The 25,392-nt window shown below is 44.8% G+C and overlaps 1 protein-coding gene across 2 annotated transcripts in view; it reads right to left on the bottom strand.

Moving 5' to 3' along the window:
* The window catches only part of ABCC8 (ATP binding cassette subfamily C member 8), a 1,425,084-nt gene that overhangs the window by 849,117 nt on the left and 550,575 nt on the right, over positions 1-25,392 (bottom strand). For both annotated transcript variants that reach the window (XM_085648067.1, XM_085648068.1), the window contains one exon: positions 12,114-12,248. In XM_085648067.1, the coding sequence (XP_085504193.1) occupies positions 12,114-12,248 (135 nt within the window). The remainder of the gene's footprint in view (positions 1-12,113; positions 12,249-25,392) is intronic.

Raw genomic sequence — 25,392 nt, 5'->3', positions numbered from 1 at the left:
CAAATGCTGGAGTGAGATGACTGAGATGACCTATTGTCTCATGCTGTATGTTTTAGTGGGCAGAACCAAAATGCGATCAAGAGTTAGACAGACCAATGGATGCAAAGAGAGCACCAAAAATCTCTCTAAGTGTACGCAATTATTTGTATACATTTTTTGATTGCAGGAGGCTGACAAGGCAGCTAAAGCAGTCTCATTGACAGGGCTGGTCCACTGCCTTTTAGGAATATTACAGAAATTCCAGGCAAATAAATGGTTTCAGAGAGAAAAAAAATGGTTTCCAACCACTAGGTGCCTGGAACAAGGTTATTTATTAGCTCCAGCACTTTTCAAAGTTTACACAGCTGATTGTTTCTATCTGTTAAAATAAGTTTATTGATTTTCACACAGGATAGTGGGCATTGATAACCCAGTAATAGCTTATGTGGAGGACATATTTTTAATGGGCAGAACACATATTGGTCCTCAGCAACTGCTAGTTTATTTGTCTTGTTACAGTGCTAACAACAAGCTAAAATCAATGTGAAAAAACATGATATTTGATAATCCTGCCTGTCCATTCATATGGAAGGTCCATGGAACACCAACAGATACTGTAAGTGAGTACGACTATGGGCCCGATTCTGATGCGGTTTGGAAAGCTTCCCGACCAAATGGGTTTTGGAATGGTTTCCCACTGGATCGGATCAGGAGAGTCCAACCAATCGAGTACGATGCATCCGTATGCTTCCAGATACGATTTGGTTGGATTCCCATTGACTTCAATGGGAGCCTTTCTTCCAACCGAATGCATAGGCACCCATTGAAGAAAGGGGTGGCTGGGGAAAATCGGGTACCCTGTGGCGGGCACCCCTTGGTGCCTGCCACACAGTGCATGGCTGGTAAGGGGTGGACCCATGGGTACCCCCACAGGCCTGATTGGTAAGGCTCCAGGTGCAGGGGGGCCCACTATGGGACCCCAAAGTCTGATTCCAACTGCCGATTCGAGTCGAACGGCAAGATTCGGAAAGGCTGTCCAAATCCAGCATCGTACTCAGTCGTTCGGAAACACCGCCCGTAGAGAGGTACGGTTCTGCTCCGGACCGCAAGGTCATTCCAAATGCCGTTGGGTTCGGATTGGGATATTCCTAACACCTAACTCGCATCGTACTTGGTCGGTTGGAAACCTTTCCGAGTCAGTCGGAAAGACACGTTCCCAATCTGATTTGGACGGAGTAAATGCTGTTAGGAGGCCTTCCTAACTGCATCGGAATCAGGCCCTATGTTGGAGTAAAATTATGTTCTAACCTGGCAGAGAAAATCTGTCAGTGCTAATCCAGTAGTGTGATTATTCGGTTGTGAACACGGAGCTGTACCTTATTCATGGACATCGATTCATCAAAATGCCTTGGGTAGCGGAAGTTACATCACATGCCATGAAACCCCCCTCGCCAGATGTCACAGGAAGTGACATCACACAAACTTTGACCTGATGACATCCCAAAGAGGGACATCACCTGCCCTTTGACCCACCCCGATGATGTCACAGGAAGTGACATCACAGAAACTTTGACTGGGTGACATCACAGGAAGTGACATTGCCCATGATATCAAAGGAAGCGACATTGCATGACCTTTGACTTGGTGCTATGACATGAAGTGATGCATCTAACTTTGGTTACTTACATCACAAACAGATTACAATTACAAATGCAGAACTACAGGTACCAGAATACAAAGTAGTGCAAGCTAAAAAATTTACACAGATAACTGCTTAAATAAAAACATTAAACATTACTAGGATTGATAGTGTGAGTTATGCGTCCCGCGGCCCGCCACAAATTGCAATTGCTGCCTGTTTGATCATTTGAAGCAGTTTTTAGGGCACTATGGTGCCTCCCGCATTTACAAAGCGAGCACAAAAGAGAGAATGGAAAAATGCATGCATGGCATTAAAAACAGCCTGAGTCCTGCATTCCTGCAGCATGCTATTAATATCATTGTGGCTGGAGACAGACACTTGAAGCAGGCTGCATGTGCACCTGTACCTTGTCCTCACCGTGCCAACAATATGTGTGAGTACTTTTCTTGATATCAGTAGTTTGTATTTGGCCTTATTCCCTGAGAAATTGTGAACTCCCCCAGTTATGTATTAATAGGACTTGCTATTAAGAAAAAGAGTTAAAAGCCAACGAGACAAAAGAAAATAGTGTGCCTAGAGAGGTAGGGGACAATGCTTGGGATGGGAGGTGTAGAAGGCCGTTAAGGAGTGTAGAAAGTTGTTGCAAATATATTGGGTTGGAATGTACTTCCCATATATAGCTTGAAGCGCACGTGACTTACAACCATCTACTTTATTTTGTGAGAGGAAATTTGCTCTTCTCTAAATCTTTAAACTTGTACCTCATTCCAAGGCAAACCAGAAAAGGCACTGGCAGTTTTGTTTACTTCACCAGCGTGTGTGACTGTCATGAGTCTTAAGAGAACCACAGTAGATAAACATTTTGCTTGGTTGGGAAGGGCGGTGCTCTGCAGAAGCCTCTGCATGTGTACAATTAGGGGCTCATTACGATGTTGGGCGAAAAGCCCCCGCACGACAGTCGGAATATTCGTGACCGAGTGGGAGCCCTTTCTGACCGACTTGGTTGGTTTACAGTCCGACCACCCAATTCTGATGTTCGGGGTCAGAACGTAAACTGGCCGATCATTCAGACTCAGTTCCGACCGACTCGTGGAGTGTTCCTGTTGGTCTGAATGGCACTATAACCCCCTACGGACAGCGTATCCGCCGTTGGGATTATGATGTCACTTTCCAACAGCCTTTCCGCATCGGCCTGTCCGACACAGAAAGGCTGTCAGAAAGTTACTTTGGGGGCCCCTGGCAGGGCCCCCAGACCCCCTTGGCCTAAGGTTGCTGGCCAAGGGGGTACCTAAGGCCCCCCCATAAAACCCTGTGCTGCGTGGCAGGCACCATCGGGTGCCTGCGACAGGGTGCAGGGATTTACACACACACCCCATTTCCCCATAACAGCCTGTGTTACAGCTGGTTCTCGAGTGTAACATGAGCTCCCATAGGAGATAATGGAAATCCCATAATTCGGCAGACAGAACCGCTGACCTAAATTCGGTCTGCCCCGAATACGAGTTAGTGTCGGACCAAGGCTTTCCGCCCGACATCGTAATGAGCCCCTAAGTCTGTAGTGGGTGCTCTTTGTGCTGAACCAAGGTTTGATACTGCATTAGTCTCTTTGCATTCTGGTACTTGTAGCCACGTTAATCTGTTACTAAAAGTCTCAGAGTTCAAAGTAAAAACCTAGACTAAAGCAGTTTGTCAGCAGGGCCCCCAAAGGCAGGAATACGTGGCAGCTATATGCAACTTGTGTAGTTGATAATTTGTTGGTTTTTCTGAACGAAGCAATTGTAGAAAATAGACATACTCCTCTGCTTGCACTTAGAGTAGCAGGATTTAGAGAAGTGCGAGGGACATGGGGGTAGGAGGATTCATTTGAAGCAAATTGATGTTGAATTTACAATTTTTGCCTGGGCTGCTTCAAGTTCTCTTTCTGGCCGTGAGTAGAGGCCACATTTATTTTGTTGACCGGGCCGATTTTCTGTCCCAGTCTGATCCTGGGCAAGGGTACAGCATTGGCAAAGGTACCTCATAGCATTTAAGGAGTTTATAGAAAAATATGATACATTTTCTTCTTTGATTCAAAGTCGCACTGGCATAGAGTGGCTGGAGCATGCAGGAGGCGGCATTTCGTGTCTAAGCTCACAACAACACTTGCCATACCAGAGATTGCTGCAGATTCCCTGCATGCAAAGATCTTCCCTCTGCGCATGTGCATGCACACGTTTTATTTCCAACTAAGGTGGTTTACTGTTATGTGGCTTCTCAGTTTAATAATAGAGCACGCTGTGGCAATGGAATAATGAAATTTGAATGTTTTGTAGTTAGAGATTCATCTAGCGATGCATTGCCATTAGTATGGCCAACGTTAGAAAGTATGGACTCAGCATAGTATCCTACACCGATGACACCCAACTCATCCTCTCCCTCACCAAGGAACCCTACATCACCAGATACAGCTTCTAGGAAGGAATGAAAGACGTCGCATCCTGGATGAGCAGCAGCTGCCTGAAGCTCAACTCTGAGAAAACAGAAGTCCTCGTCCTCGGATCTACCCCCTCCACATGGGACAGCACCTGGTGGCCCACTGACCTCGGCAAACCCCCACACCCACGGACCACGCCCGCAACCTCAGCACCATACTAGACTCCTCCCTCCCCTTTGACGCAGAACACTGCTTAGAAGGGGCGTTTCCTGGGTGTTGCGTGGGAACACCTACAGCAACAGGCATGAAACGCCTTTTCTAAGCAGTGTTCTGCGTTAAAGGGGCACATATTTACAAGGCCATGAAAAGCCATGTGTAAAGTGCCTTTACGTGACCTTGTAAATATGCCAGAGCACATTGCGCCACTGGAACATCAAAATATTGGCTATCCAGTGCCACAAGGGGCCTCATAAATGAGGCCCGCAGTTTTTATGCACCTTCTAAGATTGACAAAAAGAGAAAAAAAACATGAACCACTACTACTGGTTTTGTACTAATTGCATTTTTGGAGCGTGTGCCTAAAATGACTCGCCAATGTAATTACCGAAGTGATTATTAATATTCGTTTAGTTTTGTCTACAATAGGCCTGAAACAATTACGACTATATTGCATTTTGTGGCATATTTTGCTTTTATGTGGTTAAAATGGATATTCTATGCAACATTGCACAAAGGACTTATTAAGTCATTAAACAGAGTGAAAATCCTCTCCAACAGCTCTAAGAAAACCAAATGAGAACGGCAGTGCTGCTGGCACACCCGCAGCCCGGTGGACTCTTGGAGGTATCATGACCTGACTGCCAGCATCAATGTACATCTGGTTCCTGCGTCATAAAAGGAGCCTGGACATCCTCGTGCGTCAGCCATAGTCTAAGGGGGATTCTCTAAAGATCTTTATTTCCTTTAGCTTGTGAATTTTATGTGGGATTTCAAATGTGTTCTTAGACTTATTCTTTGAACAGTGTGGCGTAAATAAGTTTCCTTTTCGTATCTTATTATACTGATGCACATTAGTATTCGTTGGTCACAAAACAAGCCTGGAAATTAATGTCAGAGTTACGGCTGCACTGGTTTTGGCGGGCACGTGCAGCTCGCCTCAGGTGGTGCACCTCACACAGCAATTGCATAAACTTCTGAAGTGAGACATGCAGAGCGGCGTTCCTAGCTTTAGCCTGAATTCTCAAAAAACAAATTAAATGATCTTCTGCTTAAGCTGCTATGATTCAGATGACATTTATTAAACTGCTTGAGGGTCCTACAGGGGAGAAAACACAACTTCCGATCATGAAATCTTACCGGCTGTCATCACAATCTGCCACCGAGCCTGCAACCAAATCACTTAGGAAAGCCATTTGTATCATGCTAAGGCACTAGCATAGACCTGACATATTTCATAGCGTAAAATGAAGGTTCGGTAACCATGCTGTGAATCACAAGGACTGACTTACATAAGGATGTGGAAAACATAAGCTTGCTGTCCTCTGCAAAGCTCTTCCTTGTCTCTCTAAATGATAAAGTTTAATTTCTCAGCATTTGCTGGGTTCGCCAGGTGAATGTAAAATGCCAGACTTCGACTATATGTTCGAAGTAGAGACCACCCAGCTGGCACTCCCGCCCTCCACCACTGATCTACGATGGGATACTTAAAGTGCGTCAACAAGCCAGCCATGGATGTAGTGACATAAAGCCTCACAGCCAGAAAATGGAATACTGCCTTTATCAACCTTACAGTCTTCTGCATGAGTGATAAGTGTGCAGTGACAGCGCTTCACTGACACGGTTGGAACACCCATTCGGTCCTCAAGCATGACACCAAACACTGCCCATATAAGTCAGACAATAAAAAAAACCTCTTTCAAGCACGCATGACAGACAAGAAGGCCACTAACTAACATCCTAAGTCTGTAAAAAACATAAGTACCAGGGCCCAAAGTTTTGCTCAGAAGCCTGAGGCCACTACTGTTGGCATGGATGTTGCTTCACCCAAATGCCAAGGGTAGCGTAAGTGACTTCATACCCCCATGGACCTTAATGTCATCACAGGTAGTGACATCATATGACTCTGACCATGAATTCTTCCACGAGTTTATGTCACACGACCATAATGCTAATGACACCACAATAAGTAACTTTCATGTTATGGTATGTTAAGTTGATTTGTATAGTGCACTAATCACCCGAGAGGGTATCTTCTGATGAGGGTGTTATGGGAGACAGTGTAGAAGGTCGCAGAAAGATTGAGCGGGATGCGGGCCGCTGTTTCTCCTCGGTCAAGAATGTTTCGAATGTAATTGCTGGCTGTGATGAGTGCTGTTACAATGCTGTGGTTCTTTTTTAATCGTGATTGAGTGTTGACTAGAAGATGGTGAAGTTCGACGTGGGTTATGAGTTGCTTGTTGATGACCTTCTTAATCATTTTGGTTGTATAGGAAATCAGGGATGTAGGTCAGAAGTTGCTCAGTTGATTCGGGTTAGCTGTGGGCTTCTTGAAGAGGGCATTGATTTCTGCAAGTTTCCATTCATCCAGAAAAGTGGCGGCTGTCATAGAGGTTTTGATAATATGGGTCAGGGTGGTGTTGATTGGTGATATTCCCAGGTTTTAAATGTGGTGGGGACATGAGTCGGTTAGGGCCCATGATTGCTGCTGTGGTCCATTCAGACTAACATAACAATACAGCATTTACACTTTTCTATTTCAGATACAACCTACATTAGGGTCCTGATGTGATCTTCAAAACTTCTTGTGGGGTAACACTATCTCTGAATTGTAGGAAGCGAGTGAAGCAGGTGTGCCAGTGAGCCAGACTTCTTCTGAGAGGATTTGTGGGGCCTTGCTGTAGAAAAAACATTTTTTTAAATGGGGTAAAATAGTTCATTTTGAAACACAATTTTCACCATAAATTTGTTTTATGGGATGCTCCTTTAATGTTCACATCTTTTTGTAGTGTGCCAAACCAATGAAATGTGATACTCTCTGGGAGCTGGCCCCATTTTTCCAAATGTGATACGGGTACCTCCATATGTCAAAATTAACTCCAGTATTAATTACCTCCAATCTGCCCTCATCAGTGTTTTACCTATAGGCCAAGAGTTATCTCCCCAATCTGCCTGTATTGTGCAGCAGGTGCCTGTCATGCTAAGGATTGCCAGCACCAGTATTTTGCAATAGGTGCCTCCATGAGATAAGAATTATATCCACTATGCTATGCATGAGATACGAATTATATCCACAAATGCAGATTTAAAATCATAGTACAAAATTCTCACTCACTTACATTTACTCACACTTATTCGCTCTCACTCACTCATTTTCACTAACTTGCACTCATGCATTCATTGTCAATCATTCTCTTGCACTCACTCTTACTCTCATTTCCTAATTCTCACTCACCTTCACTTATTAACACTCACTCTGACTCCCAAATTCTCACTTGTTCATACTCAGTCTCACTCAAATTCACTCTAAATCCGACTCAATCACATTTTCTTATTCACATTCACACTCACTTGCACTCACTCTTACTCACTAAATCTTTTTTCTCACTCACACACTCTCACTTATTCCCAGTTATATTGATTCTCACACTCTCTGACACTCCCTCACACTCCACTCTTTCATTCTCACCCATTTGCAGTCCCTCTTACTCCCAATCAGGCACACTCACTCTGATTCACTTATACTCACTTATTGACACTTAGGGGCCCATTAGGATCCGCCTGCCATCCTCGCAGTGCTGGGACCGGCCGCCAGACGTGGGACGGTACTGCACCACTGATTAGGAAGCGACCACCACCCTGACGGTCGCATTCCGCATATTTGTCATTGCGGCAGGTGCTGCTTACAGCAGCACCCGCCGCAAACACCAAATTGACATGTTGTGCATTACCATGCACAACGTGGCAGGCACCACGCGGTTCCTGCCACCTTGTGCATGGGAATGCAGGGGGGTACCATGCGTACCCCCCAAGTGCACCCCCACCCCCTACCCCCCCTGGGTGCCCACAACGGGCCCCCAAAGCACATTCCCACCAGCCTTTCCATGGCGGCATCACCACCATGGAAAGGCCTTTAAAACCAGGCATCATAATATTGATGGCAGTGCCTTCTAGGCACAGCCATCATATTATGCCCCCACTCCGCCCGGCTGGCAATTAGAATGATTGCTGACTGGCGGAAAAGCGGCGGACGCACTTTGCGTCTGCCGCGACCCCCCCCCCATAATAATACAGTGGGGGTAAATCTAATTGGGATGGCGGGCGGATCGCCACCGCCGAGCCGGCGGTGGCGATCTGGCTGCCATCCTAATGACCCACTTAGTCTTACACATTAGCACTCACTACCTGCCACTGATTTGTATTCACTTTTACTTACACACGTACATGGTCTCGTTTACACAAGCACAGTTTCACCCAAAAGCATGCACACAAACTACATTTAAAACCATTTTTACTTACCTCAGTTACCAGGGAAGGTTCTTTATTATACTAATAGTGAATAATACAATAATATCCACTCTTAGTCTAATAAAAAAAAAGTGGAAAAGAAGCAGAGTGGAGCCCTAACCGATGTGCATGAGAACAAGTTCCCCTCTGTAGCTGCCACTGATTTTGCCACCTATTAGGTCAGGGGTTAAAAAGGCAGCGCTAAGGATCGCATGGGGGCACGCTAGGGGTTGCATCTGCTCCCCTAGCAATCCCTAAATGATGTCTATGATGACTGAATGTCAGCATACCAAATTTCAAGGCTGCATTATTATGAATTCACCTCATGGTTCTTAAACCCACCACCAAACACCCCCTCCCCCTTTATCTCACTTTTGCAGGTTCCTACTTCATCCTTTGTCACAATGTTTTGTCCTTTCTTTTACTCCTTTATTCCCCTTTTGTGTTTTTCTTTCTTTGCTTTGGGTCAAAGTGTTATACAGAAAAATAAGTGCTAGTCCCAAAAATGATCACCACTGGGATCTGACTGCAATCACTGGCTCAAATTAAGCACTGGTTGCAGCCTAGAGCTTCAGGCCTAACAAATAGTCAGAATGTACCATATAAATTCTATAATACAATAAAAACGAGTTTACTTCACAGAATACTTTAGATCCAGAGTTTATTTTGTTTTTGAACAGTTGAATCTGACCATTGTGCCAAGAATTTAGGCCAGTAAGGCCCTGATGAAGCGATTTGCATTTTGCGAAACACGTGTTGGCCTCTGTTTCCTGAAGCATATAATAAAATTGAAACACTTCAATTGATAAGGATATCCTCTTTGTTTTCTGAATGAAGATTCAAGTTACTCAAATGTATTCACAGTCCGGTATGCAGAGACTTACTGGACATTGACTTCCTCACTTTATATATAGCATTGTTAACTACTTTTACCAGGGGCCTGTAAATTAAATGCTACTAGTTTTAAATTTCCATTTTAGCCTGGCAAAATCCTTTTCAATAGATATGTCACCCCTAGGGTAGGCCCTAAACAGCCCATAGGACAGGCTCCATTGTATTTATAATTGGGCCATGTACTTTTAAATGTTGTCCTAGTAGTGAAAAACTCTCAAATTAGTTTTTCACTATTGTAAGGCCTACCTCTCCCATAAGATAACATTGAGCAACCTTATTACATTTTATAAATGATAACTTTTGGTTGAGAGTCGGTAGGAATGTCATTTTTGGTGGCTTGGCATTTTCTGACTTAATCATTTGGTGCTTACAGGCTGTTCCTTGGTCTAAGTGGCATTTGGTATTTGTGTTTTCTTCCTGAACAACCACACAATAGAGGGTCTGGATAGTGGCAGGAGGGGCCATCCGGACATGATGAGGGAGGCGGAGCTGTCACCTTTTACACTTGCACTACAAAGATACTGCCTCAGCTCATACACAAAGGACTTCACAGTAGCCTATTGTGCCTGCAGACAGATTGGGACCTGGACTAGGAGGCAGGAAATTCCAGACACTTCTATAGGAAGAAGACCCTAGAAGTTTCTTTCACTTCAAATTGGACACCAGGTATAACAAGGGGACCTTGGACACCAGGGATACAAAGGGGACCCTCAGACTCTCTCTTCAGTACGCTCCTGGCCCTGTGGATACTACAGAGGAAGAACTGACCTGCTGCCAGAGGACTACCCTGCTACCTAAGAAGGAAGACTGGATCTTCACCCTTGAATTCATCACAGGCTGAAATGAGTCAAAGCTGACTGCTCTCCACTTCTGAGCTACAGGGATATAACAAGCTCCAGAGGCCTCGCTGTAACTGCCCAGCTGACTTGCAGCAGTGGACCTTCCTGGTTTGCAGCTGGATCTTCCTGAGCCCTGTTTGGCCTCTGCTGGAGTGAGTTCCTAATCCCCAAGAGGAGTCTCACAGGTACTGGACCCTTGGTGTGCCATCAGTTGAGCTCCTCTTAAAAGAAAAGGAGTTCCAGTGAAACTGACACTTCTTGCTACAGAAGCCTCCAGCAACGACCTGCAACGACCTGCAACGCAATATCTGCACTTTGCACTACAGCATCAACAGTCCGCGGTGACCACCAATGCGAATCTCCATCAACACCTGACAGGATTGTTGAACTACAGCGATGCCCATCTGCAATGACTGGCCTGTTCTTCGTGCTACAGCGACGACCATCCATGATGCTCTCCATCCTCCTCATGGCTTCCTCCACCATGAATGGAACTCTTCGCGGGGGTCTTCAGAAGGAAACCTTTAATCTGGACGAACCTGGTCCCTATATCAGGCCGGTGCTCCAATGCGGTTAACCTGAACTTGTGACTTTCACCAGGTCTTGCAAGACCAGATTAACATGAGTGGCGCTTTGTGCTTTTAGGCATTATACTTACTTTAAATATTTGAAATTGCAAATCTTCGGATCTACTGATTGGATTGTTGTCATTTTGATGCCAAATAATTAATTACATTTTACTCCGTTTTCTATATTTGTGTGGAATTTTCTTCTGTTGTGTTTTCACTTTATTACTGTTTTTCTGCTGCATAAATACTTTACACATTGCCTCTAAATTAAGCCTGACTGCTTTTATGCTAAGCTACCAGAGGATTAAGCAAAGGTTAATTTAGGGACTTTTAGTGACTCAACCTGACAAGGATTGTGGCTGTTGCTTTAGAAAGGTTCGCAAACCCCCTGAACAAACAACCACATTTCTTACATCTTTGAAAAGTAGAAAAATGCAATAATGCTCACAATACATTAAAGGAATCATGTATAAAAATTGAAAGCCTTCGACTCCTACGTCCCTGTGAAAATACACCGTGCAGATTAAGAAACAAAAAGCCTGACCATTCTTAACAAGTCACAGATAACTTAGTGCCCTTGAAAAGTCTGCTATTACAGACTTGTATTATTAAATTGTGTAGCTCTATTCTCAGTTCTCAAATCTGATTTTCTTGAACTTCTCAAGATATTGTTTCTAGCAGACCTACTCATGTCTGGAGTGCTATGGCCTTGCAGTCAAGACAAGCTTGCTTAACAACCGATGATCTGCCTATGTCCTTATTAGACTTGAAGAATCATTCAATGTAGTGTTATAAATGGTTTGCATCTGCAGTTTTGGATCTGTCCTTTGAAAGCAAAATGCTGGGTTTAGTTTACAAAATTGATTAACAATGAAAAACTGGAATTCTTAATTCTAAAAATATCAAAGGTAAATTGTGAAAGAATGTACCATTTGAATTGTTCGAATGTTTACTTCTACTTGAAATTGAAAGTAACCCTTAGATAACTTCTATCAGATCACACAATGATGTGAAAATTCCAGTGGGAATGAAAATGGCAACAATGAAACAAAGGAACCCACCAACTTTACATAGTTGCGCCATGGTTGAGTTTGCTAAAGGATGTTGTGGTTTGTTATAAGACACCCACACCTACAATTTTTGAAATCACTCACGGACATTATAAAGAAGTGATTTTGCCAATTTAGGATTGCTTCATATAAATATTTCTATATCGATGATAACATTTTATTAGATTAACACATGAATGTGTATGTGAATTGAGAAATACTTACTAAGGTGCTCCTTTGGGTTTGAGACAATTTGGTAGCTACGAAGTATTGAACAGGTGCAAGCACGATAATCACGGTTGCTCCAATCAAGGCACTGATTCCAAGAAGGTAATAGAGGAGGATCACTCCGACAATGATCTGCAGTGGAGAGAAAGTAAAACACGGACAGTGATCAGCCAAACTGCATGACCAGAAAGTACATGCGAGCATCCGTCTCGATGTGTGCACCCAGGATCTGGAAACAGAAAACCATATCAATTAGGACAATCCCTAGAAGACTTTTTCGATTTAGAAAATAACTGCAGTATCTTTAAAGAACACTCCCATGACCCTGTATGTCTGGCTTTTTTTCTTTCTGAGTTTTATATAGAGCAAACCTGACCCGAAGGTATCAGAGCGCTTTACATGAGCCCCAGTTGCATTACACAAGGACACATTCATTTTTGTTAGACACGGGGAGATTAAGTGATTTGCCCAGAATCAAAGACGTTGAGCGTCATTGCCCAGACTCAAACTCAGTTCCCTAGATTTGAGATCAACCGCCCTAGCCATTAGGCCACATCCTCTACCCTTAGAAGCACTCTCTAATTGCATCTCTGCCTTCAAACGTGTACAGCAGTCTGCTCAATCAATCTTGATGAATGTCCCCTTTCTGGTAGAAAAGAGAGCTCTGATGCATATTGAAATGTGATATCACATTCACAATTCCATGTTTTGTACTTGGGGCATAAGCTGTGATCTGCATGCATTATTTACAACACATATACATAGTAATTTAGAATTCTATGTGAAATAGGAGGCAACACTCCTTAGCACTGATAAGAGCACAGCGTGGTACTTCCTCCAGTTTATGTCCTTCATTACCAGTGCCCAGCTGGGAGGGTGATTATTATCGCACGTTTTAAAATCCAATAACCACAGAGATCTGAATTTAGATGGTGCGATAAGTATCGCCTATTATAAGTTGTTCCCTTTAAAACGAGGTATAACATGCAGAATCGGTATTTAACACACCACGTTTTTCTGTTTTTCCGGGCCTTTTTCCCTCTAGAAATGTTGACAGGTTGGCCATGCCTACTACATTTTAAAATGTTCTGGTGTATTTTATCTAATGTATAGTGGTTTTACTACCTGCATCCTTCAGTGCCTATAGTGAAACTTGGCTCCACCCACACATAGATATGCCAATGGTACTTGAGGGAGGCCTTTTTCCTGCCTCTGTTTGGGATACCCTGGTCTAGGGTTTTTGGTGAGCTCAACACAAGCATGCTAATCATGTAGTCAATCGTTCACTCCTAATTTAATTTCCCTCCAGTGTAGTCAATAACGCTCCAAAAACAATGCACATATAGGCAAACATATGGAACAACACAAAGCAGCAGGCACTGCGAAACCATCGATTTCAGACATAACACCAAACAGATAATTGGGGTATTCTGCTTGAACATTGGAACTCACTGTGCAATCGGAATAGAATTTAAACATGTCCGATATAGGCATTGACATTTTCAGATGTCTCACGAGGATTCAAACTTATGACCAACTGATTGTACATAGATCTCCGAAGAAAGTGAATGAATGCCTAGTGTTACAGTCGTATAGCCTGAGAGTTGCTGGCTACACGCAGGTCACTGCAGCAGCCTTAACCTCTTATATTTTCTTTCCCCTAAAAACATTTCACTAGAAGGTGCAGCTGCTATCATGGTTCAGTTCGTGATGTTCCTGTGGTCATTTTAGACTACAGGCTTGAAAATTGTTGTGGTCAAAACAGTTTTTCCTTCCTCTTGGATGAACAAAATGAGTATCACTAAGTTGGATAATGTTAACTGCTGCTCACATTGCTCGTAAATTAAAAGACTGAGGTAACAAGTATAATGGTAGGTTATGCTGTTTTTCATATTGAGCGCACATCTGCCAATGGCTGGCCTCTTTGTGCTTCTAGATTGCCAGTGGCTGCAAGTCTCTGAGATCGCAGGATTGTGTTTGCCACTAAACTCTGGGTTGATTAAATTGTGTGACTGCCTCTGAAGGGTTGTTTTGTTTAGTGCTGTTTTGTGTATTGCTGCAAAGCTCTGGCATGCCTGCATTGGGTGTTGGTGCCTGGCTCTGGGCTATCTGAATACTTACAACTACCCAACAGCATAGTACGTGCACAACGTGACACTCGCCCCTCAAAGGATTACCCCTTGCTTTGCTGCAATGCTCAAGGAAAAGAGATTAGATCCAATTTGTGGGTATCTCGCATTTTATTTACAGCATCACAAAATTATTCATAAGCCAAACCGAGAAAGAGAGGTATTCTTCTATTCTTCTACAAAAAGTGTTTTATAGGCATCAAAAGCAATAAGGAAGATGAGCAAACAAATAAAATATCACATTTCACTTTCTAGGCACGTCCAGCCCACAATATTGTGGAGTCTGCTGCGCGCATTATGCCAGAATGCCCCAACGTGCAACAGCCCTGCCATGGTTACTTCCAGGGCATCCATGCAAAACCCTACTGCACCTTTCAACAAGGCCTTGCCAGGAAGATCATTGTGAGCACTTGCCACATTGCCTCAAACCCAGAGGAGTCCCGCAACTTAAACTCCAGCTCACTGCATTGCACACCGGCCCACTGGGGTACCTGAACACAGGCATCCTCCCCAAAGATCCTTTCCAGACATCGCGGGTCATGGCAGGAGAGTCCAGGACCACCGGCATGTCAGTCCACCTCCCATCTGCCTGGTGTCCACACAATTCATACCCCCTCATGTGGTCAGACCAGTCCCAGATTCTTAATTCTTGTGTACCCCCTTTATTATCTGCCAGGGACCCGCCAGTCTCCAGGGGTGCCTGGATGGGTGGTTAAAGAGTCGGCGTGGGTTGCTCCGGCTCTGCTCCAGGCGAGACAAGTAGGGACATAGAGACCGAAATCACTGGTGCGCTGCCTTAAATGGCCCCCAAAGTTATTGTAGCTCCTACTGATGATGTCACTACCCGTCCCCCAACACCTGCACTTCCTGTGCAAGGCGCGGCTCCGGTCTGTGGCGCGATGAAGGGTACCCACCTCTAGTTGCGGTGGGCGCCTGCACAGGAGCGCATCCCATGCCTCACATTTGAATATTCAATGTCCTAAAGCAATTTCACATAAAAAGTAAACAACATTGTAAAGTAAGCCTCTTTGTGAATAATGGCAGGAACAGGCGGTTGACTGGCGCCCCCGTAAGTAGAAGTCATTGACTCGGAGCCTCACCCAAGGGGCCCGCACTGAGCGCCTCACCCGCCTCAGCCACAATCCGCACCTCAAAGACACTGAGTAACAGAGTCTGACAATCCTGCGCCGCCGGCGGCCGCGATTGTTAAACAGAAATGCTGAGAAGTGAATTAGTGTGAAATTGGTTTATTGCAGCAATTTAAAGCTTGGCTTGATTGGACAATTATGGCTTTTGTCAGTTTATAAATAACCCCAAAAGACCAGGGATTGTTTACATTCGTTAATCTCAATGTCTCTTCAGAAAATCCCGTGTCGACAGCCAGGGTTAATTATTACTGCACCAATTGTATCTATGATAATAGAAAGTGTCCGCAGCCACGGGAAGGGGGGGCCCCAGGAGGCCCGGCCAGTCCATAATAATGTCGGACCCCATAACATATTTGGCTTCACTCTGGTACCTGTATTTATTTTAGCTGATGGTTTCAACAAGAGCCAAGTGGGAGAATTTCATGTGGTCACTGATGTATGTGTGTCAAACTGGAGGGTTATTAATCTCAATTTTGGTTGGTGCCGTGAGAAAAGTAACCTATATTTACAGTGATGCGACTTCGCCTCTGAGAGAAAGCACAGTGAATATGTACGTCAATAGGTTAAAAGAGAGTTACGAGTATAATATACATTGGTGCAAAATGGTTTACACACAGTATAAGAAAGGCTACCCATAGTAGAAAATAAACTGGGGCAAAAAGTGCAAAAAAGATTCATGGCTGAATTTACTACGTTTTAGTTCAACGTAGCAGAGCAAGCAAGGTTTCTGCTCTGCGTTGTGAGAAAGGGAAAGAGGAGAGCAGCACCATGGCTATTAAGATATGGGGCTCTTTCTCTCTCGTCTTGCCCTGGTGCACTTAAGGCTACCTTGCTTTTTAGTGTCTATGCGCACACGCTTACACCAAAGTGCAACGGTGTGTGCTATGCCAAGCATAGTTTTTGGACTAGACGGATAGCTTTCCAGGACAAATACTATGCTTTGACATTGCTTAATACTTTCCCAACGTTGTATGTCTGTCGTGCTCTACAACACAAATGCAAATTTGGAAATATATTGCGAGAAGAAAACGTTTCTCAAACTTTACATCTGCCTCCAGGAGGCACTAATGTTTGGACCAAATCCCTTTCTAACAATGTTGAGGGCATATTTACCAACATGTCATGCAGTGCAGCAAGTCACCTTGCTGCGCTGCATGACAGGGAAAGGGCAGGAATGCTCCGTATTTAACATAACGCGGCACATTTCTGCCTTTTACCAGTGCTGGTGCACAACGTTCTGCCTACCGCCAACGCAGGCCCTCTTGCACCATGGTGCAAGAGTGCCTGCACTATGAGCTGAATTGTTTTTGTTCAGGAAGGGATACCTTCCTGCACAAAGCATTCCCCTGAGGCACTTTCCTCTATCTATATGTGCTGCAAAATACAGCACACATAGAAAGAGGAAAAAAGCTAGGAGAAATAAACATATTTCTCCTGGTTGCCCCTCACCTCGGGAGGAGTAGCAGTTCTGGGGCATTTCCAGGTCTACCACTTATGATAAATCTGAGAATGCTTCAAAATGTATGAGTTTTGCGTAGAAACACCCACGCACCTCGCTGGAACGGCTCCCTGGGTCAGAGTAATGCAATGCAGAGATATGTGCTTTGTTGCCTTACTCTGGATTTATCAAGCCACTCAGGGCCACGCACGGTGGCGGTGCGTGGCTTGATAAATCACATTTAAGTGTTGCGTCACTCATGCACCCTGTTGCGTGGTGCAAAAGCGATGCAACCCTTTCATCAATATGGCCCCCAGTATGAATGGCTAAGCATCAAAACTGATTGCATCAAGAGTTGCAAACTTGGAACGGTAAGTTGAAAGTAAAAAAAATGTTTTTCTTCATCATGACATATTTGTGTGCATTCCTGGTTATTCATGTGGGCTCATACATCATCAGTAGGTGTGTATCAAATGTATGTACTTTCTTTTTGTAGAATTACGAAAAATTCCAGAAACGACACTCAAAATGATAAGGGATGCAAATCTGGAATTTAGCATTATATTTTAGCCAGAAATGCGATGTGGGGACAAATTTGGCACTAAAAGCATAGCGCAAAAATAACCAGTGCCATTAACATTAGCTGCTCGCTTTCTGTTTGCATGGCTCCTGTGCTCCGCTGTAGGATTTTGACATGGTCAGACTTAAAATCACAAAATGTGACATAATGGCTCAATCTCAAGAATTTAGTATAACTAGTATCACATGAAATGCCAGAAAGTACACAAGATTATGCTGGTTTACTGGAAATTTCATCTGGGCCTAGTCATCACGGTAGAGTAGGGAGTCAAAATGGCTGTAAGAGCTTGACATATTCATCAGGGGCAGTTCCTTTTCTATGTCGTAGGGCATTGACCCGCCACCCAGCCAGTGTGAGACACCAGTGAATCATTTTATGAATTAAATCCTGCTCGTGCTCGCTCCAACGCTGTGAGGGTGGTGTAACAAGGCAGGGAGTGAGGGCTAAACCGGGTGATAGGAGTGGCATGCACCATCAGCTGAAGTGAAGTCCAATGCATGTGTCGGGCTGGACAGGACTATGACTGCGGCCAACTCGACCCGCGCACTCCAGAACTCTTACCAGTGCTCTATTACGGAGTCAGGGGGAACTCAGCACAGCTTTTCAGGTCACCTTTAGAGCGCTGGGTTCAACTGACCCAGCCAATCCTTGCTTTGCTCTCATTTTGGGAATAAAAGGCATGAGAGCATAGCCTGTATTGTTTGGACACTCAAGCTATTATAAAGCCACACAGTAGTCATTGGTTATGTTTCTGTAATGGTGACGAAATAGCACTGCTTTTTCCCCTCATGCACAGCGCCAGTGACCACGTTGTGCATAGGAGGAGGGTAGATTAGCACTCACCACATGTCGTGGTTGTAGGCCCACACTCAGAGCACGAGAGAGTACGCCCCAGGCCTGTATGACGTTAGTACTCGGTGGTGGTAATTAATTTTAATTGATGTTATTCTGGATCTGATTCATTGCCCTTTGCTCCTCTGTACTGAGTATGCCCGGAACATGCTAGTAGGGTGTTCTCAGAGGTGGTGAGTTGGCAATGCAGAATATTCTCAGATAAAATGTGCTTTGCATAAATTTGTATGTATTTTACCCTACAGTCTCTAAGAGACTCATGTCGGCACACGGCCAATGTTAAAATCTCACTCCAGAGGTGCTACCTCCTCTCCTATAGTCCAGTCAGTTGGGTAAGGAAGGGGGCAGGTGCTCAGGAGGAGTGATTTGTTGCTCTGTAAGGCTGCAGGGTTAGTGGTGCGAGCGGGTCATGGGCTGTGATGTTGCGTGGAGAGCATAGAGCCCTGTCCAGAGAGGAGCGGGGACGCCTCATGACTCGACGCGGATTGGAGGGTGGGTTGGCATGCACACTAGTCAGGGCCGCTTCTAGGATTTTTGGGGCCTTGGCAGAAAGGGACGGTGGGAGGCCCCTCTAAATTGCATAGATGTGACACATCCAGGGCTGTTTGCATCTGAATAGATGCCCCTGCTCCTGAAGCTGCTGTCCCTCCCTCTCAGCCACCTACAAGCACCTCTTAACAGCTCATCAAGGGCTGAAGCTGTTACGGTTGCTTATCTCCACAGAGGGTTAAAACTGCCAGTGAGCTAAACAGCAGGCAATAGCCATCCCGCTGTGCCTCAGCATGGGTGGGGGGGGTGGAGGCCTATTTGCAGGACAAACCTGAAGAATGTCTTCTTCCAACTGGGCATGGGGGTCCCCCTCCCCCAGGGTTCCCCTTGCTACATCATAGCAGTGAGGACAGGGGAGAGGGGCCTCCCAAGGTGGCACCTTTCATGCCGTGATCTGACTCTGTCGCATTGGTGCGAGGCCCCTAGTTGGAGGGCTGACTATGGGGTCCCGGGCAGCTGCCCACACTGCCCATGCCTAGCACCGGCCCTGACTCTAGTGATGTGAAAACTTTGCTTTGGGTGCAGGCTGCAGGTGCTCTCTCTCTGTACCAGTGAGGATGATGGTGTCGTTGGCTGCAGGGCTTTGGTTCTGGGCTTTGGTTCTGCCCTGCCGAGCCTGCGAGATCCTGGCAACAGGGAGGATGTACTGTGCCCCCTAGGAGGGTGTATCAAGCCAGGAGAGCTGGGCTGTCCTTGCCGAAGCCCTTTGTGCTGCTGACATCCCTGTCCTCGAGCCAGACGCACAGCAACTCGAGCCGGAAAGTTAGTTGCTGTAATCTATCTCAACAGATCTGGTTGTGTCCTGATCTTGGGATCTCTTACATGATCCCATTAGAAAGATACCGTTCATTGCTCTGGCCCAATGTGTGGCACAGCAAACGTCGAGGAGAGGTACGTAAGCCAAGCCAAGATGAACCCTGAGCACGAGCGTCTCCTTTCATCTGTCTAAAGACACAAGATTTCAGAAACTTGAGCATTCAGAGTCCATAGAAGTGACATTTAAGGGGTTTGGGAAAACGATTAGTGTTTTTACCCCCCCCAAAAAAGTTCTTAGGCGTCAATCTTTTTTAAAAAGCCGTGCTACTTTTTAAAAGTAAGTTAGTAATGCAACAGACCAACTTTGAGGAGCAGTGCATATCAGTGAGACGCGTTGCTTGTCTCAAAATATGAGGCTTGAATCTACACAGTCAGTGCACCATTGTGTGAGACTCTCACACCCAACAATTAGACTGTCTCCATTGTCTGAAACTCAGTGACTGCTGTGGCTCACTGGTCCATGTTGCGAGTTTGAGTTCCATGGGAGACCTTCACAGAGCTCCAGTGTGTGAGAAAAGCATCCAGTGAGGATGCTGTGCACCGAGCTGTGAGACGCAAACTCGCTGCTTCCTCCTGTGCTGGTGAGCTGGAATGTGCTTCGAGGTGAGTCTCCGACCGCATCCAATTGTTGGGACTTTTTCCCCACAGTGGGAGAAATACGAGATTGAGGCTGTACTCCAAGGCGGAGGCTCTACACTCTTCACCATGAGGCATTTGAGGGGCACCAGAAGGGAGTAATGTCTGGCTAGGTTTCTAAGAGCAACATGATATTTTGAGGACAATCAACTATTTTAATACACTTTATTTGGCAGTGCACACTGAAATGTCTCGGGTGCCTAAATAGTAGATGAAGGGAAATCCTTCCCTTCAAAGATCTTAATGTGTGCGCGTGGTGCCTTCCTGTAGCACGCAGACTAAAGCCAAGCTCGTCTCTAAACCCTGGGCGCAATGAACCAGCAAGCAAACAAAAACACTGAAGGTAGAGAACAAACATGCATCCTGAACACAAATCAAGCACGAGTTATCTTCATTCCACACAGACACAGCCTAGTCCAGAAAATAAGTATATCATGGTCTATCTACAGCAAAAAAACAAATTCCTTCTCCATTTCCTGTCCTTTCCCATTTTGTAATTTAATATAGCAGTCAATGTTCACTCACCGATCACCTACTATTTTTATGATTATTACTATCTATATCATTATTATAATTATCAGATGACATTGAATCCCATGGCGTTGAGAGGAAAAGAGTCAGAGAGCAACGGAGACGAAAGACTTAAAATTTACAAAGATGAGACTGGACCCAAGAACAAAATGCATTGTACCAGATAGGAGGATTTAAATGCCTTCCCCCCCAAATTAGAAACAATATTTATTTTGTAAAATCAAAGCATTTCCTATTCTGAGAGGTTTCTACCGACAGAGTTGTGTTCATAGTAAACTTGACAATATGCCATGAGGAAACAAAATCATAGCTCAATTATTAGGAAAAACCTAATGAATAACAAAACTACATATTCACACATGCTTTATTTGCCTCCTTGCTGTCTCACTAACGTTTCAATTGAATCTTGCTTTAAAATGCAAACTTTGACACTTTTTCCCAACATTTTCTAGGGGGGGGAGATTCTTTCACAATATACTACATCAGTAGGGCTTGCTCCCTTCGCTTGCTACTTATCCCCAACTTGTATGCCACACCACTTTGAGAGGCCACCAGCCGCCACTGATATTCATCTGAAAGTGAGGGCTCACGCAACCGTCGTCAACAACCTGTAGCACAATTTCAGATTTCTTTGCGTATGCTCCTCTTTATACTGAAATTGCTCAGCTCCAGTAATGCATCATGGAATCATAACAACAAAGAGATGTAAATTAGAAAGGACCACATCCATCATCATTGATCATCTTGTGCAACCCCATTCTGTGATTTAGACCCGATAGATGTTGGATCAATACTTTACTTTAAGTCATGTTATCTTATAGTATGCTACTTTACAGTGTTTTATGCTTTGTAAATATTGCTAATCATGTGCTAGCAAATATGCAAAACTCTTCTTAATTCATTGAATAGCCTCTTAACACACGTGTTGTGCACCATTGCTTCCCACCTAATTTGTGACATGTAAATACCAACACCATAGGCAAAGTTAAATATGGGCCCTTGAAGACAAAATCCCCTGTCATTGCATCTATACTCAATGACTACCAGGAGGGGTGGACTTCGGAATGGGGGCTGATCAATCTTGAATTTAATGCAAGGAAGACAGAGTTACTATTGGTCAAGAAAAGCAATAAACACTAGGATGATACCCTCTGGTCAATTTGAAAGGGAACCCCTCTTACAGCCACCGAGTAAGTAATTAGCAGTTTATCTCAATCAAAAATGTCCCTTAGAAATAGGTTTAATGTGTGGTCAGCTTTTGCTGCTACCTCCTCCAGATGCAGAGAGAAATGTTGCTTTTTTGGCTTTTCTTGCTCAACGCGCATGACCGCAACCACCTGTATCCACTTGAGACTGGACTATTATAATAGCCTAGATCTAGGATACATCTTGGCATCCCTTGAGTGAGGTAAACATTTTGTGGCAAGATTAGTCATGAATTTGATGAAAATCACCACATATCTAACGTCTGCAGGCACCTTCATTGAATAGTGACAGAGCAAAGAGTTTCAGAAGCTTTTCTTTGATAATATTTTTGTGTACAGGAAAAACTGACATTTCTAACTCCCTGACCCACTGTCTATTCCGTGGCACTGGCTGCATGGCTTGACCTCTCTGTTGCTTTTCATTCCTATGGTTAAGATAACTCGAGTTGGGGGTTGATCTTTTAGCTTTATGGCACTCAAACTCTGGAACAAATTACAGATGAACATGTGTAAATAAATAACGTGGTAGTTACCAATGTCAACATGAGTGAGAGAGTTACTCTGAAAGGATTATGGGGAGAGGATCTTTAAAGTACAGCAAAAGTAAAGCTTCTATGAGCTAGCGAGGGAAGATTCTATGCTGGTCTACATGGATGGAAGAAGATCTACAAGAATTTGGCGGGGTGGACGGAAGTAAAGCTCCCCTGGAAGACTTAAGACAACCCTGCTGGAGATAAGGCTGAACAATCTGATTTGAAAAATGGTGGTCTCGATTTATAGTATGCATAAAGAAATGTCTTATGCCTTTAACTGCATTAGTTTCCAAGTCTGTTGTGTTAACCCTAGATAAATCACAGGGGTGAAATCCACTTAAGAGCAGAGATATAGAGGTAGCCTTCATATTTTGAAGAAAGAACAAACAGGGTAGGACTCATCTGTACATCCGGTGGAGAAACCAACAGCACCCTGTGACTGCATAAATCTACAGCACTAATATCAGGCTGCAGTTCAGAATCATGCTAAAAACCTTTTGCTTTGTGCACCTGGACCTGGGCTGAATGATAAAGTTTGAATTGGAAAAAATAATACAAGTCTTGTTGGGATTATGTTTAAAATGACTGTTGGACCTGACATCCTTGGCCCGGTTTTTCCCCAACTTTTAGCCTTGCATCCTCCTTTTTTGCTGACTTCATTTTTGCTGGCTTTGGGACTCTGCTCACGTTACCACGGCTAACCAGTGCCAAAGAGATTGTGCTTTCTCCTATAGACACATAGTAATATTAGCTTACACCTAATAGACATATTCAATTTAGTTGTGAGAAGACCCTAGTGAAGTGCTACAACATGTTCTCAGGGCATCAAAATAAAATGCTACTTAGTGGTCTGCAGCACTAATTGTTCCACCCACTTAAGTTACCCTTTAAACATGTCTCAGGCCTGCCATTGCAGCTGGTGTGTGCAGTTTTAAAGTGGCATTTCGACCTGGCAAGATAAACCACATGCCAGGCCCAAACCATCCTTTTAATATATACAGGTCACCACTAGGGTAGGCCCTAAATAACCCATAGGGCATGGTGTGGTGTATTTAAAAAGTTGGACGTCTACATGTAACTTATACATGTCCTGCTAGTGAACAACTCTTAAACGTCGTTAATCATCACACGAAGACCTGCCTCTCCTATAGGATAACATTGGCTTAACCTATTGCATTAACAAGTGATACCTTTAAATTGGGAGCAGATAGAAATGGAATGAGAAAGTTGAATTTTAAGTTACAATTTAGAAAATGCCACTTTTAGAGAGATGGCCCTATTTGGTGCCTGCAGCCTGTTCCTGTATCACATGACTGGGTGAAGCGGTGCAGGGGTGATGCAGCTTGCTTGCCCACTGAGCCTAGATGAAAGTCTGTGGCCTACTAAAGGATACGCGTGACTCATGTAAACAGTATTTCTCGTGTTGAGTGGGGACGCTGCACAAGCTGACCAGGGCTGAGTACAGAGACTCAAGTCCCCACTGTGCATCATGATCATCAAGCTTATCAGCGCTACTCTTCTCTCGCTGTGTGGGACCTTGCACCAGCTGAACTGGGCGTACCGTGTCTGGTGGCGCCGATGAGTTGTTCTCCCGCCCAATCACCATGCTTATCAGCGCTTCTCTTCTCCCACTGCACAGGATGTAGCACCAGCTGAACCGGGCTGACCACAGGGAATTCAACCCCTATTGAGCACCGCACCTTGTGGTGTCGACAAGTTGTTCTCCCTCCCGATTACCACATTTGTCAGCACTTCTCTTCTACCACTGTGCAGGACGCTGCACCAGCTGAACCGGGCTGAGCACAGGGCTACCAGCTCCTACTGCTTACCATGCCAGATGGGACCAATGAGTTGTACTCCTTCCCGATTGCCACGCTGATCAGTGAATCTCTTCTACCACTACGCGGAACGTTGCATCAGCCAAACCGTGCTAAGCACAGTGACTCCAGCCCCCATCACGCACCGTGCCAGTTGGCACTGAACGAGTTGCTCTCCCACCCTATCACCACCCTTATCAGGCCCTCTCTTCTCTCACTCCACTGGACGCTGCACCAGCTGAATAGGGCTGAGCAGAGGGACTCCAGCCCCTATTGCGCACTGATGAGTTGTACTCTGACCGATCACTATGCTGGTCAGTGCTTCTCTTCTCCCGCTATGTGGAATTCTGCGTCAGCTGAACCGGGCTGACCACAGGGTCCAGTCACCACTGCACACCATGCCAGGTGGTGCTGACAAGTTGTTCTCCCACCCGATCACCGCACTTATCAGCACTCCTCTTCTCCTGCAAAGCAGAAAATGTGCAAGCCACACCTGGGCTAAGGCGGGACCACGGACAGGCTCATCCTGCATCTGTCTGCGACCGCAAGAGTCCGGGCGGGGCCGCCCTCTAAGAACTGAGCCCCGTGGGCATTATGCAGTAAGTCCATTCAATATACTTGTTTTTTGTCTGTCACTCTGCTAAATTTAGAGTGTGTGCTGTGTTGTGCTTCTTCATGAGGGAGAATCAACGGGCAGGCACATTAGTAACCTACCTCAGAAATGCTATGGGGGCACTCAAACAGGAGACTGGATCCGTTGAAGAGGAGTTGTGCTCTGCTGTGAAGTCTGCAGCCAGGAAGGGCGATGGGCCCAAGTCTAATACTTCAACTGACATCAATTGTTATTCTAATGCTCCTCTGTTGGATAATGTTGGAAAAGGTAGCAATTCATGCACAGTGAACTTTTCGAAAGAAATAACGACACACCTGAAGCGCCCACTGTGCAAAATCCACCTGACTCATATTGCTTCTTGCCCCGGCAAAGAGAAAGCATTCCCAGTGCAGGAAGGGTAAAATGTTTAGGACATTCGTCTGACAGCTA

The sequence above is a fragment of the Triturus cristatus genome, chromosome 3_2, assembly GCF_964204655.1.
Source record: "Triturus cristatus chromosome 3_2, aTriCri1.1, whole genome shotgun sequence".
Lineage (NCBI taxonomy): Eukaryota > Metazoa > Chordata > Amphibia > Caudata > Salamandridae > Triturus > Triturus cristatus.
Note: the sequence above shows the minus strand (reverse complement) of the source record. Positions and strands in the feature narration are given on the sequence as shown.